Genomic DNA, 16352 nt, shown 5'->3' with positions numbered 1-16352 from the left:
GAGAAATTAAATGCTGGTTTTATTGCGTAACCGTTAACTTTGGACTGTTCTTTCAAAGTTCATTCACTCTTTCTGTCTCTATAAGTATGGTATGAAAAATCAAGTCAGCTATTATGACAACAAATACAAACAGTTAATAGGACTATTGTAAAGGTCAAGAATTTAATGTTTTGTATTACTGCTCATGGGCTTAATCGGCATGTTTTCCATTCCCGTTGAGAGCGTCTGCTGTTGGATCACTGGTCAAATTGTTTTGTGCTGGTCCAGGGTCTCTTGGGGTCACAGTTCTGGGAACAGCCTCCTCTACTTGGCTGAGTATGTCATTCAGAACTGCTGAGGAGGCTCTGTCTGATGGAGATGGGGGCTGGGAGACCGCAGAAGATCCAGGGCTGCTACTGATGATTGAACGAGCTGCTTGCAGATGCCTTCTCTGGCTCTGGCGAACTAAAAGAGAATGAGCAAACAGAACATTTTTAAAGTGGTTTTCAATTGGTGGGACAATGTTGGGTCATATGTCTGTTCTGAGAGGCAAGACAACCTGAAAAAACCACTTCCAAATGGAAAAATGAAATAAATCCTTATGGAAATTGATATGCATGGAGACTTGGGGCACTTAAGGATTCAAAGCTACACAGTTAGGTTGTTGGCAAAAACAAAAAGATACTTAATATAGTGCCAGCTTGAGTTGAGTTATAGTTGTCACTTGATGAAAGGTGCCAAATTAGCCAACATTTTTTTTTTGATAATGACACTCGTCTTTTCTGTTGAACAAAGAAATGTCACACAGTAAACAATATTATTAAAAGTCTAATTTAATGACTCATACCTGCCAGGATTTTAATGGGAGACTCTGATAACTGTCGCTGCTTTTATCAGCACCATTCATCAAATTTATTTTTCCACAATGATCCACAATTATTTAGAAGAACACTTGTTCATTTCTGATCATTTATGCTGCTTTTTGTTCTTTATGGAGGTTGACAGTCACGGGTCACAATCCGCTTTTAATGTATGGAAAGCATTGTGTAACTTTCTTCTGCTTTTATGTTCCACAGAAGAAATAACATCATACAGCATTGTAGGACATGCAGTGAGTAAATGAATAATATCCCCAACAAATCATTCATTTAAATTTTGTTGTATGTAGAAAGTCATGCAGTTACAGTCACCTGAGCAAGCTGTAGAGTTGAGACAGAGTTGTGTGTGCATATACTGCATTTTTATGAACAGAGTCTTTATTACACAGAGGCAAATAATGTGGAAATGGGGAATTAAAAACAGACTGTGGCAAATAGTGAGGATAATTCATTAAATATATAACACAGGCCACATGACTCCCACTGTGAAACATGCACACATGTCAAACTCACAGGTCATTAAAAAGTGACCATTTTTAGCAGTGAAAAGACCTGCATGAGGCTTTTCAAATCTTTTAAGATGTTAATAGAGTGCACTACATACAGCAGAAAGATGTTTGCAATGTCACTATATATAAAAACAATGTTGAACTAGCCTAAAAAACTGTTCATTTTTCAATATGGCTTTGTTCTCTATGTTTGTGTGCTCTGTAACCTCAGAAACGGCATGCTTTTATGCACGATCAGCTTGTTTTGACACTCTTATATGTCTCAGTAATGCAAAAAAAGACAGTGTTATCATCTACTTATCTTCATGTCACTCGAAGGTGAAATGCTAAATGTAATATTTAATATTTCAATGGTTTTTTTTTAAATTAAATTATCTGTAGGTTGACTTCTCCAAATTGCTCTGTTTGGTGACACTAGTGTTGTAGAAATGACACCATTTTAAATTTCTCTTACTAAGCTTGGAATATGAATATATATAGCATAAGCTTATTTTTTTGTCCTTTAGACGATCTTAGTAAGCATCTACTTTCATTATATCTAGAAGAGCAACATGGTACATTCTGTTCCTTAAATCCCTTTGAGCTCCAAAGGAAAACAACAGTGTACTTCTTTTAAATGGCACACGGTTACGTAGATAATAACATTAAAATCTAACTTGGCATGACCTGTAATAACTTGGTATTTTACTGATTATCTGCCTGATCGAATAACTCACCTCTTTCTCTGACAGCAATCTTCTGGACCTCAGGAATGAGGAATCTGTAGACGAGTTCTGCCACAATCTCTTCAGACTGCTGACTGTTCCTCCTGCACGTACACACAGAGCATGAAAGACATAACACAGACCGATTAGAGCAGATTGATTCTGTTTGTGACAAAGGAAATGCTCTAAAACAGCCAATGCTGGCAGCCTCGCTGAAGGACACATACAGTAACAATGATCTTTGTAACTTGGTCAATGTTTATTAGATTAGTGATATGTCTGCAAATGCACAGTATCTGATTCTAGTGACTTCCTATGGGTGTGCTGCCACATCTGACATCCATCATTTATTATTTATTGAGGGAAAGAATATATAGACAGAGATTTCATACATATTTTATATTTCCTAGGCTGTAACTGTTTCTCTGCATTTTGCCTCGCAGGATAAGAAAGTTAAACTGTTGCAGAGTTTTTAAACAGGCAGAGCACAATGGGTGGAAGTCGTCCTGTAGACAAATCTAAGCATGGCTTTGTATATTTTATTTTCAAGACCTCCTGAGAGCAAAAGAGAGTCATCTTATGTGCAACTTACATGCATTATTTTATTGTATTTGATCAAGGTCTTTATTTTAGATGGCCTGTCTTTATACAAATTATTCAAGGGCATTATGAATGTATTGAGAGTTCAAGGTTATAATAACAGAAAGCATTCACACTGTTTGGGTCTATTCACATGTGATTCAGACATCCTTGGTAGCTCAGCAATGATCTTGAATCTAATAAAACCTCTGACGTAATCAACTATCAGTGAGAAACATGCCTTGCAGCCTTTGAATGTCAGAATAGGGCTGAGAGAATCTTTTCTACATATTGAAATCTAAAGGTGCATTTATATATTTTATCCCTTTTCCTCAAGAGCATTTAGTGAAGTGTTTCATTTTAATAATTTAAAATATTTTGACCTTGCTGAAATATCTAGCATGATTTTAAGAGTTTGTGGTTCATTGTCAACAAAAAGCAACCTAGTTGCGAGATCTTCAAACTGGTTTAACTGGATGTCACAGCATTCGAGACCAGGAACGTACGTCTCCTTCATGGCATAGGTGATGTTGTTCAGCTCCTCAGCCTTGCGGTGAATCTCCTCTCTGGCCTGAGCATCAGCTGTCTGATTAATGGAGCCCAGGATGACATCCTCCAGGTACATGTCAACTGTGTCCTGATGCATCCTGACCACCTGATACCAAATGATATACAGATAGACAAGAGATCGCAGATAGAAAAGAAAGATTGCAAAGATGCTGGTTGCAGTACAAGAGGAAATTTGACACAATATGACTGGGGTACACATTAAAAAAAAAAAAAAAAGGTGAATTTTGATTGGCTCTTGACATTAATGAAGAATTCTATGGCAATGTGCTTTACCAAAGAAAATAAACCATTTACTTACACTAACATACGCTAACGTTCAGAAGTTAGAGGTATTTTTTTAATTTTTGTAAAGAATTTGAAAAGTCTCTTATGCTAACCAAGGCTGCATCCATTTGATCAAAAATACAGTAAATACAGTAATACTGTGAAATATTATTACAATTTAAAATAAGGGTTTCTGTATGAATGTTTAAAAATGTAATATTCCTGATATGACAAAGCTAAATTTTCAGCTTACTCCAGTCTTCAGTCACATGATCCTTCAGAAATCATTCTAATATGCCGATCTGCTGCTCAAGAAACATTTCTGATTATTATCGATGTTGAAAACGCTTGTGCTGCCTAATATTTTTGTGGAAACCAACACATTTTTCAGGATTCTTTGATGAACAAAAACGAAAAAGAACATATTACTTTTGTAATATGAAAAATGTCTTTACTGTCACTTTTGGTCAATTTAACACATTCCTTGCCGCATAAAATGATAAAGTTTTACAAATAAAATCCCCAAACTTTTGAATGGTAGTGTATGATTTTGTTAGATAGAGCTAAGAGCATATTTATTGTGAATGGATGTTCTAGTGACCTGTTTAAATATCTCATCCTCCTCTCTGCGTCTCCTTTCCTCGATCTGCCGCCTTCCACTCTCCTCAGCCTCACGAATACGACGGTCTCTCTCAGCCAATAGGGTGAAGGCATGGATTTGCCTTTCCTCCTGCAGCCGGACCAACTCTTTAGATAGAAAGTCCAGCATGTCCACTATCACTCCTCCAGACAGGCCAGATATATAGGACTCAATCTGAGACACCTGAGAGAAAGACAGTGGGAGAAGGAATAAAAAGAATTTAATCAGTTTAGTACATGAGATGTCCTAGCTCATAGTTCATTCTTACATTGTTTTGTTCAGTGACTTTTTTTATATAATTTTTTTTATTTAGACCACAAATAGGCTTATACCATATTTTTATTAGTATTTTGTTTTTATCCTAAGGCAAAACTGTTTTTTTTTATGTTAAATAGATTTTATTTTTATTTATTTTTTTACATTTGAAATTTAAAGTCTCTTCCTTTAAGACTTTAGTGTAAGCATTGCTTCTTCCTTTTAAGTGAAATGTATGCTATGCTGTACTTTTTTTTTTATTTTTTTATTTTTACAAGTTATCAAATAATTAAACGAATGGTTTACCCCAAAATGAAAAGTTTAGCATTACATCACTTGCTCACCAGAGGATCCTCTGCAGTGAATGGGTGCCATCAGAATTAGAGTGCAAACAGCTGATAAAAACATCACAATAATCCACAAGTAATCCACAAGACTCCAGTCCATCAATGAATGTCTTTTGAAGTGAAAACCTGTGTGTTTGTAAGAAACAAATCTTTAAAAAAAAAAAAAAAAAAAACTATTCAAACCATTGGTTCTGGCTAAAATTTGAGTCTTCTGTCCATATTATTGCTTTCTCAAGTGAAAAAGGCGTCTCGTCTGAATCATGAGAGAAATATTCAGAGAACAATCACTATTTACAAGTGAAAACCGTAAAAAAAATTGTTCTAAACAAATATGTGGAAGGATTTTGGTGTGGGGATGGACTTTTTCAACTGGAAAACTGGAAAATTTGGATTAGCGACTCACATTTTGGCTACAGTGACCGTTTACAGTAAAAATGCCTTAATGATGGATTTTTTTTTTTACAGAAACACAGCTTTTCAATTCAAAAGATGTTAATTGAAGGACCGGAATCGTGTGGATTATTGTGATGTTTTTATTAGATGTTTGAACTCTCATTCTGACGGCACCCATTCACTGCATAAGTGATGTAATGCTAACTTTCTCTGCATCTGTTCGAATGAAGAAACAAACTCATCTACATCTTGGATGGCCTGAGGGTGAGTACATTTTCAGCAGATTTTCATTTTTGTGTGAACTATTCCTTTAATAATAAAATATGCTCCACAAACCTTTACGATCAGACTGTAATGATCAGTGACTTTGTTAAAAATAGCTTACATTATTTTTTACTATTTTTCACTGGGAGAAGGTTTTTAATTCTGAAAATTACAGGGAAAAAACATATGAAGATGTTTTCATAGTACATTGAACAGTTTCATTTCAAAACAGGAAAATGTGACTCTTCAGGATGTGACCCATGCTGAGAAGCCCAGAAAAGATGAGCGGTACATGCCAAAGCAGAGCTGATGTTGTGAATGCCTAAAAAACTGTATTTTGATTGTACTGAGATAAGTATGTAGTTTTATCAGTCAAAGTTCACATGCTACAGCAGGTGCTTATTTTCATATCTTAAACATATACATCTCCGGTCTTACTTTTTCAGACTGGATGTCTCTCTGTCTCTGCAGAGCAAGTGTGACCTGTTTTTCCGCCTCCTTCTTGTCCTGTTCCTCCTTCTGCAGTGCGTGGGTGGTGCGCAGTTCTTGGATCAGTTCCAACCGTTTCTCTTTTCCCTCGAACATCTGCCAACCATCAGACATCTTTATCTATTCCCATCGACGACTATATGAGCCATCAGTTAGAAAACCACGCTTTGCCCACTGAGCCTTACCTGATTCTGCGCGGATCTTCCTCTCAGCGCTTTCTGCAGAAAGATAACGGCCAGCTCTCTTTCCTCATCTCCCTGTTATAGACATAACATCAATATCTCAGAATCAGACGCATCATACAAAAAGAATTACAAAATAAATGATTCAACGAAAGTCAATGCATCATATACTGTAGTATCCTCAGATCACTTTAGAGCAGTGGTTCTTTTAGGACTTACTGTTGTGAAAAGGAACATTTGAGAAATTGCATGCTAAGTGCAATTAAATAAAATTGCATTTCAGTTTAAATTTATATTTAATGCAATTAGCTGAACTTCAGAGTGCTTTTTGACCCACTTAAGTAAGACTTAAGTGCATCTTTACATGTAATTTCATAATAACTTCGATTGTCTTTGAAACATGCTTAAAATGTACCACCTTATGTACAGACAAGACTTTATCATAAGCTAAAATATATTTTATTGTCATTTCTACTGAAACTTGCATGGCATGTATTTTAAATATATTTGTAATTACTCATTTGTAATTATGAAGTTGCAATTTAGTACATTTAAAGTGTATTAAATGTAATATTGAATTACTCACTACAGTTTAATTATAATCAAGCACTTTACATGTGCTTTAGTATGTTAGTCAACACATCATAATAAGTGTACTCGTTATAGCATGATAACAGTTTATTAAAACAATGATTTAAAATATAAATTTGGCATTACAAAGTGCAATTTTCAAAAGTGTTTTAAGAAATATAGTCATGGAAGTATACACTTTTTACGTAGTCTTCTTAAGTATGAAGTCCAGATATTTCACAATAAAAGTACTGTAAAAAAGTACAATTACAGGGGAATAAATGTTTTGTTTTAGGACACTTTTCAAAGTACACAAAGTATCAAAGTGAACAACAATGTCCTTAAAATCAAAATTGAAATGAATTTTAAATAGTTAATTATTATATTTAGAAATCTGATAATTGTTAACTAAAATAATACCAACATTGTTTGGCACAAGCTATTTTTATCCTCATTGCAACCAGGATGTAATGTCGTCTGGGTTGTGTCTTTTTTAGTATCTTTATCTTTGCGGCCAATTTTTGCTGACTCTGTCAGAAAGCTCTGCAACCAATTTGGGTCGTTATCCACTAGATCAAAACCCCTAGTTTAGAGAATCACAAAGGTGTGCTTATACCTGCAGGCTGCCTGTATACAGGCACGTTTTGACTTGCAACCTGCACACTTTCTCATCAAAAGCCAGCTCTTAGAAGGAAAACCTGAATTGTCTACAGCAAGAATGCGGGTTGTACCTCTAGGGGATCTTCCACCGCAGGGGTTGGAGGTCGTGGAGCAGGTTTTTCCTTCTTAAAGAGGAACCGCAAAGGCTTCTTTTCCACCAAACGACCCTTTTCTTCCTTTAGAGCCTAGTGGGAAAGGAGAGCTCAGGGGGATATCTGTCACTTCATACACCTCCTCCCACAGTCTGATAAAGTATGAAGAGCACCCAGCTGCTCATTACCTGATGAGTCTTCATGAGCTCTAGTTCTCTGCGGGCTGAGCGTGTGATGAAGCCTTTAGTCACTTTAGGTCTTGGCACTTTGATTCGAGGCTCCATGACAGATGGAGAAAGACCTGCCTCCAGTTCTAACAGACCTGAGAAACACAGAGATGTCTCTGCAGAACTTTACCACATCCGTAGTGATTCAAATTTCAGCTAAACAGGTCGTGCTTGTAAAATAACTTATTTTAAATGAAATTAAATACATTTTCTGGGGAAAAAAAAAAAATACACCTAAATCTCTATAATATTCTGATCTGAAGCAATTTTTAAACCCCAATTCTTCGTTCACCAGGTTTTAGACATTATTGTAATTGCTTAGAAAAACTAAGGCACATCTTTGATTAATAAGCAGAATGATTTGATTTAGAAGGAAAAAAGTAAAATATTATTTTCTACTTTAAAACGTTTGAAATATAATATGTAATACAAAATAATAAGAATTAAAATAAATTAAAATATTTAATGCAATTTGGTGTCGAAATGTTATTTTTATTTTAAAAGTTAAAAAAGTTTTGTTTTTGTTTTTTTGTTTTCAGGACAGACTAAAATTACTATATAAACACTGGATTTGTGTACATTTATAGATTTAGCAAAAGATTTTTTTAAAGTGGTATGAGAACAAAAATGTTAATAGCACACCTCTCCTCAATAAACTCCATGATCTGATTTCAGAAGAAGTAGAATAGGGTCATTGATTTTTATGGATAACATTTAAAAAAATAAAACAAACAAATAAAGATATCAGAATATATTGAACAAAGAAAGCCATTAGAATAAAAATGTTATGTGCATTAAGTAAATATTTCTAATTAATCAAAAATCATTAACTATAAACTTTACTGTATCCTGAATAGTCACAAGGAAAACAACTTCTGTAAACAGAAGCAGACCTTCATACGTGCTGAGAAAGTGACTTTTGACCACGTTGCTGTTGGAATTTCGGTCAGGCATCTGGCCAATCCGCGACCGAGGTGCGTATGTCTGAAACCCATAATCTGAGTAATCCTTTATAATATCACGTCTCTTCAGCTTTCCCTCCACATTCCTCCGTTTAGCCAGCAGCTTCCGCATTGCTGTGCGAAACAGGAAAACGATAAATAAAATTATGTCAGTTTGTACATTCTTATTATTTCATAAATCGGGATAATCCGATTTAAACATGTAATCTGGTTTAAACACAAATGTCCTGACAGCTCTTAATACATTCTATGCTTCATTTAGTTGAAGATTTGAATACGTAATTTTGTAGGAATGATGGCTTTTTATCATGCCTCACAAAAAAATTGAATAGAAGACTGTAAGATTATTTACATTATAAAAAAATAAGAAATATATTATGATTGCAATGAAACTATTACACTGCGAATGAAAAATATATAATAATAATAATAATTATTATTATTATTATTACTATTTTATTTTACATAACAACAGTAAAATTACAATACTGATATTCTTTTTTATGTTAAACTATAGAGATTATATTTTTGTGGAAAACTGCTGCAAGGGAGACCTTATACCTTCTCTTATGTTAAGAAGATATATATAGAACATTCTCCCAAAATTTTAGGGAAGGACATTTGGGAAGTGTGTGTCGTGTTTGAAACACTGAAAACTCTGGATCATGAGCTGCTTGCGTATAAATGAACACAACGCCACACTCACTCAATCACATGCAGCACATCAGACTACATATATAGTTAGGCTATGTAATTAAATTGCAACCTTTGACATTTGATAATCACACCAGCTACAAAGTAAAACAGTTTCATGTACATTTTTGCTCATATTTTGTGTTAATTTTAGATCCTAGCTGAGCTGCTAAGGATGTTTACCACACAACCACTAGATGGCACTGCTAACTCATGCAGCGCTGTCAGAAACACATGTTTTTTTTAAATGTATTTGATAAAACACACCTTTTTTCTAAATTTTCGCAATTAATGTGGGTCATGCTTCAGGTCGGAAAGCACGGAAATTTGTACAAATACGGTAAAATCACATACTTGTAGCATCTACAGTATATGGTCTAAAAGCAAACACGCACTTTCTAAAAGCCACAAAACGTCAATTCTGATTTCACGATTACTGACATAAACAGAATGGGTCATTTTAAAGCGCAACTTAAATATGATGATTTAGCTGACTGTGGCCTTACAAATGACGTAGTCATTGCGTATCTTCTTAATCTGCGCCTCCTTCTCTTGCTGGTGCTGGGAAAAGCTCACATCCAGTCGATCCATCTTGACCTCCTCCTGCTTCTCCTCCCTCTGACGCAGAAGCTGCACCAGCAGGGTCAGCCGTGCCTCCTGCAGCCTGACAAAACACGACAAACAACAACAGTCAACATGAATGTGTTTGTGCTTGTAGCAGTAAATTTAAGAGTTCTTCTTAAGGGGCTGTTCACACAAAATGCGTTTATCCATTCCAGTGCACTACTTTTCCATTGTTTTTCTATGTAAACATGCGCTAGACGGACATGTATGTCTGTTATGCTAGTGTCTCCCGTCTTTCTCAGCGTCTCGTACATGACGCCGTGTCAAGTTCAAAGAATTTCAACTTTTATGCGCAGCGCCGCTCATCAATGCCAGTTCCAAAGCAGTGGACCAATCAGAAGGCCTTGGAGGCGGGGCAAGTGTTGCGAGCTTTTGTTTACTGTAGCAAGTAAACTTGTTTTATTTGACGGCAACATCGCAGAGGACACATTCTGCACAGCGCTTTTTCTTTTTTTTTTTACCATTCCCGAGCGTTGCATCTCACGTTTTCAGTGTGAACAGCCCCTTAGACTCTTTTTTTTTTTTTGGGCAAATATCCACTTTATCCAGCTACAAAGTATCTTGTTACGGTGTGAGAAACCACTGCAAATAATGTGTGAGTGAACTGCCCAAATTAATCAAACTTGGAAAACTATTCCTATAAGCAGTGCTCACTTCTCTATCTCCTTCTCTCTGAATGCCCACTCCTTCCTCTCCATCTCCTCCATCATCCTTCTCCTCTTGTCCAGCTGAGAGAGGTCATTCAGCGGGGGCAGAGTTGCCTCCCAAGCTCTCTTCATTCTTGCCCTCTCAATCATCTCTACTTCTGCCAGCCCTGCAGGCAGCCCACGGCCTGAAAACAACCACTGTTAGTCCCGAAACATGTCTCAGCACATGTGCAAACACAAATGCTTGAAGCTACACATGCAAGAGTTTGTGCAACATTGTCACTCTATATTAGATTAGATTAGGCACTGTGAGGGACACGTCTTATTTATGATTATTATATTATGTGCTGTTTACCCCATGTGAGTGTGGCCAATGTGAGCAGCTCAGGGGGGGCTGTCCCAGGACGAACCGCATAGTCTGGAGTGAAGGGGTCTGTTTGTGTCTCACTCTCTCGATAATCAGTCTGAACTCCCACGCTCCGCTGGAACGGAGTAGGGGACTGTTTTTCATCTCCATCCGAAGCAGAAAGGAGGTCAGATCTGTGAGAAAAATAGTGGCAAGACAGATGTATAGAAAGATAGTAAGAAAGTCCAGTTTTTGGTAGATCATAGGTACTGAATAAATAACTATTAACAGAGTGACAAGCACCATTTGACTTACCTTGGCAAAGCAAATACAACATCAGGAGGAATCTGTTGAGCGAAAGGAATAAGAGGACTGAGAGAAAGGAAATGGAAGAAAAAAGAGGGAAAGACAGTGAAAGAGAAAAACATTATTCTTATTTGTACACTTTAACTGTTAAAAAACTTCTGTTTAGCTATTGTCATTCACATTCATTTTTCTATATGTGACCCTGGAGCACAAATCCAGTCATAAGGGTCAATTTTTCGAAATTGAGATTTATACGTCATCTGAAAGCTGAATAAATAAGCTTTCCATTGTGTTAGGATAGGACAATATTTGGCCGAGATACAACTATTTGAATATCTGGAATCTGAGGGTGCAAAAAAATCTAAATATTGAGAAAATCACATTTAAAGTTGTCCATATGAAGTTCTTAGCAATGCATATTACTAATCAAAAATTACGTTTTTATATATTTACGGTAGGAAATTTACAAAATATCTTCATGTAACATGATCTTTACTTAATATCCTAATGATTTTTGGCATAAAAGAAAAATCAATAATTTTGACCCATACAATGTATTTTTGGCTATTGCTACAAATATACCCCAGTGACTTAAGACTGGTTTTGTGCTCCAGGGTCACATATATCCTACCGTTCGAAAAACTTCCAGCGGTCCATTCCTGTCACATCTGTGTGGTTTGGTCTATGTATCTGAGGCACAACCCTTTCACAGACACAAAATTATTAAGGATTAATAATATTGGCATATACAGCATACACTATCACTCAAAAGTTTGGCGTCTATATGTTTTTTCATTTTTTAAGAAATTAACACATTTATTCAGCAAGGATGCACTGCATTGATCTAAAGTGATGGTAAGGACATTTATGGTACAAAAGACCTCTATTTCAAATAAATGCTGTTATTTTTAATTTTCTATTCATCAAAGAATCCTGAAAACATATCACTATTTCCACAAAAATATTAAACAGCTCAAATGTTTTCAACATTCATCATAAGAAGAAATGTTTCTTGAGCACCAAATCAGCATATTATAATTATTTAACACTGACGACTGCTAAAAACTCAGCTTTGCATCACAGGAATAAATTACATTTGAAAATATACATACAAAACAGTTACTTATATTGTAGAAATTCACAATATTACTGTTGACTGCATTTTTTTCAGCCTTGCATGGTGCAGAGAGTAAGAGACTCAAAAACATTAAAAAACCTTACTGACCCCAAACTTTTGAACAGTAGTGTATATAAATTTTGTGCACTGCAAAAGAACATAAAAAACATTAAAATATCCCAAAAGAATCCACAAGAAATAACTCAAAGAAAGAAAACAGCTCAATCATTTGGTGGATAATACTATGTGTGGGAAATGTGTTTATAAAATGCAAAATATCACAAAAAGTCATAATGCAAAAAAGATGGTAATAAAAATAGATTTAATTTCTTCATGCAAATCATTTCTTCTTCTTTTTTTTTTCTTTTTTTTGAGTTTAGAGTGAAAATTGTCCTGGACATTTTTTTGTGAGATTCACCGATTTGATATCATATTTATAAAGGACTATTGTCTTGTATACAGAGTGGGTGAATCTTACCCCGTCAGTTGCTGCAGGGCCTGTCTCTTCTGCTCGGCAAAGCCTTGCCAACGTCGATCAATGAACACAGGCACAGGGTCAGTGGCTTCAAGGCGTAAGGTGAAACGGGGGTGATGTGGCAGATTACTAAACATGGAGTTAAATTCTGGAACCTTCCGCTGATAGAGACAAAACACAAATGTTTGTACTCTTAAAAGGTCATAGCATACTGTTTTTTTTGGGTGCATTTATAATGTTTGAAATACAGAACGAAACATCTCTCCACTTTACTTTCAATAAAAGGATACTTTCAGTTTCTGGGAATGATGTTTTGAGTACATCAAATTACAGAATGTTTTCATTTAATAAACTTGTATTTCCAAAGATCGGAGGCATTTTCCTTCCTCACGATATGAGTCTTTTAAGGTTTCTGATGTGTTAAGAATGAAACAAAAATGGTAATGGTTATTTCAGTTTTTTTTTTTTTTAACACAGTCATTCAAAATTTCAGAATGACAAAAATTTCAGCCTTGTCACTTCTTTGCCATTTGTGCCATTAATTATTTTCAAATACATGTTTTTGTGTTCACTAGCACTATCCTGAGGATACAAAGGGTATTGTGCTGGCCATGAGATAAAAGACAGAGTCACAGAGGAATTTGTTCAGCTCTAAATTTCTCATAATTTTATTTCTCACTGATGGCCAGACTGTCCTACACATGAGAGAATTCATGATGTGATAATGACTGGCCGTACATTGTCCTGAGAGATTAACAAACAAGATTAATAAATAAATGCACCTGAAATTTTGATTTGAGTTGAAATAGTGTGAGACTGTTGTGATTCTAGAGACATGAAACCAGCACAATGTAGGATACAGACTGCCAGGGACAATATAGCTCACTGTTGTTTAGTGGTCAGAATGCGGCGATTGACCAATCAGAATCAAGTATTTCAGAGAGACCTGTAATAACTCAAAATAACCACTTCAGTGTCAGCAGGGTACTCCATTTTTTTTTCAATTACCTAAAACAATTTAGCACTTCAGACTTGCAGCATTTTAGCCATTTGCCAACCAAACAGTTGTAGACCTATTTAACCAGCATGAGACTTTTTATCTGTAATATTTATAAATTCTTCCAAGAAAGTGAAAACTCAATAGCCAACTTGTCGTTTATTTTATGTATAGCCTATCCAAAAAAAGATTACATGCTGAGATATTCACAGTATTCTTTTTTTGTATTTCATGTGCCAAAATGAAGTGCTCAATATCTCCGCGTGTACTCCTTTTTTGTGTATGCATTAAATTAATTGCAAGTATTAAGTTTTTTACTCACTTGGAAAAATGCATTTATAACTTGGAATCATGCTATATGTGGACTGAAAAGTGTGCATTGTGTTTATATTCATTTATTATGTTTTAATAATCTCGTCATGATGAAGTGCAGTACACTTATTTTTCTGTGTTGACTAACGTACTAAAGCATGTAAAGTACTTGATCATAATTTTAACTGTAGTGTGTTTTTATTTAAAGTTATATATTTTAAATATACTACATTGCAACTTCATTGTTACAGATATGAAATATCATATACAGTATATTCAAATAAATGACATACAAGTGTGTAGATTTAAAACATGGAAGTATATTTTAGTTTAACATACATTTTGCCAGTAAATCTGGCAATTCTGCCCATTTGGCTATTTCAGAGACAATAGAAGTAATTATGTAATTTTTTTTATTTCTTTTTTTAAGTAAATAATTTCCGTAACAAGTACTATTTTTAAAAGTATGCTAAATTGTAGGCTATGTCTTTTTCACAAGGGCAGGCTTTAATGAGACTATTTTAACACTGCAAAACATGCATCTTATTTCAATTCAGCCAAAATGTATTACATATAGGCTACTGCAAGTCCTGTTTTGGGTCAATGTGTTTTCTCTCTGCCCAATCAAAAGTCAGAGTTTATTAAACTTGAACTTCAGTTCGCAGTGTTTGTGTTTTCCGGCCTCCAGTGTTTACATGGAAGTAGCAGCACAAAATCTTAAGGTGACTGCTGTTCAAGGACTCAATACATAAATCCGAAACATTATTAGCACACGATGAGCTGTGCTGTGCTAGTGTTCCTTACTTTTTTAGGTCTGTCAACTTACCACTCGATCCATTGAGGCATGAGCTCGAAAGTTTTCCCTGGCGTGATCCACATCAGCTGACAATGTGTGTACAGGGTCTAAAGCAGCACCAACATCCACAATTTAACACAACAGACTTTTTAAATAATAAATGACACAATATGGACTTCCTTATAACACCCGAATATATCAATGGTCAAATAGGCCATCGATTTGCAGCTGTAACTCACCGTACAAATAATCATATGTCCTCTGTTGTCTGAATCTCCTACTGCCCTCATTTTTCTTCTGAAATGTGCGTGTCACAGAGACGCTCATGTCTGCGTGTAACAGGTGTGTGTGTTTTATTTGTGAGCGATTGGGATAGTGGTTACCATGGAGATCGTAAACATCCGACCGCGTCACTACCGCTATCACACCGCTAGGGGCGTTCAAAACAACCCCATGACATCCTCCAACCCGTCATACATTCCTAACAATGGTTTAAAATACTTTTTATTAATGTATTCATTCGTAACGAACGTAAGATTTATATAAACACGTGGATGTAGACAGACGTTTGGAGGCCAACGTGTCACGAACTTGCAGAGATACTGAGGTAAACTGAATATCCCACTTTGTGTTGGTCAGTTGGTTCAATTCTGGTAACTCCCCGACCATAACCTTAAAATATCTCATTTAAAGCTATCTTAGATTTAAGATGATTTATCTTAAAACATTTAACATTTTAAACCATAATATCAATATTACCGTATGTCCTCTGGATCGTTTAAATCCTATTTTCATGATAGCCTATATTCAACACTTTGTCTTTCCTTTTTTTTTCTTCAAAATTTTGAGGTTGTAACTAGTGTACCCTTACCAAAAAGTAGTATACTTCAAGTTTATGTTATTAAGTATACTTAAGTAAAGTTAAGCCTTGTCCAAATACCCAGACTTGCGGTCTTTGAACGTGACCACTTGAAGACTTATATGGCGTATTTCCTGTATTTGGCCCAAGTGTTCAAGTGAGGATGAAGACCACTAACAGTGTGTGTCGAACTTTTCATTACCTGATGGGACACACTTGTAGTGTTGTAAAAATGCAAGTGTTTACATAGCTTTATTTACATTTTAATTTTAAATACTTTTAATTACAATTTTAATTTGTGGTGCTTCTAATTAAGTGATAAAAAGCAGTTGCAAATGTTGTACAAAATAAATATCACCACTACTCATCTTTGCACCAATAAAACGTAAAAACACTGTTTTTCTACCAAATTATATGTAATATCTAATTATTGTAGTAAGTATACAAATATCAGTGTACTAGTAGTATACTTGTAAGTGTACTATTTCAATACTCCTTGGGACTAATCGGCCCACTTTCTAGTATATAAAAGTATAGTTTTAAGTTTACGGATTCTCGGAGCACAAGTATAGCTCAAATATATTTAGACTTTTTCTAAGTATAAGTCAAGTATACT

At 35.3% G+C, this 16352-nt stretch overlaps 1 protein-coding gene across 1 annotated transcript; it reads right to left on the bottom strand.

Moving 5' to 3' along the window:
- cfap91 (cilia and flagella associated protein 91) lies at positions 1-15233 on the bottom strand. The gene is made up of 17 exons (XM_016450839.1): positions 15117-15233; positions 14908-14984; positions 12776-12933; positions 11812-11883; positions 11190-11246; positions 10884-11068; positions 10536-10713; positions 9764-9921; positions 8496-8678; positions 7564-7697; positions 7355-7468; positions 6057-6128; positions 5821-5967; positions 4085-4306; positions 3156-3304; positions 2083-2174; positions 1-444 (listed from the first exon to the last, which is right to left on the bottom strand). Exons 1-17 carry the CDS (start codon positions 15202-15204, stop codon positions 191-193), a joined length of 2340 nt encoding a protein of 779 aa, XP_016306325.1. The 5' UTR covers positions 15205-15233; the 3' UTR covers positions 1-190.
- Between the last annotated feature and the right edge of the window lie 1119 nt (positions 15234-16352).

Source organism: Sinocyclocheilus anshuiensis, unplaced genomic scaffold (genome assembly GCF_001515605.1).
Source record: "Sinocyclocheilus anshuiensis isolate Anshui unplaced genomic scaffold, SAMN03320099.WGS_v1.1 scaffold507, whole genome shotgun sequence".
NCBI classification, from domain to species: Eukaryota; Metazoa; Chordata; class Actinopteri; order Cypriniformes; family Cyprinidae; genus Sinocyclocheilus; species Sinocyclocheilus anshuiensis.
This window is presented reverse-complemented; position numbering and strand designations above follow the sequence as displayed.

Bases quoted from the DNA above. Each gene is read 5' to 3' on its own strand.
- cfap91 (XM_016450839.1), bottom strand. From the start codon at position 15,204: ATGAGCGTCTCTGTGACACGCACATTTCAGAAGAAAAATGAGGGCAGT. The intron at 5,968-6,056 runs GTAAGGCTCAGT...GATGGTTGGCAG, and splicing joins GAAGATCCGCGCAGAATCAG to ATGTTCGAGGGAAAAGAGAA. The intron at 3,305-4,084 runs GTCACTAGAACA...ATTTGGTATCAG, and splicing joins AGGATGAGATATTTAAACAG to GTGGTCAGGATGCATCAGGA.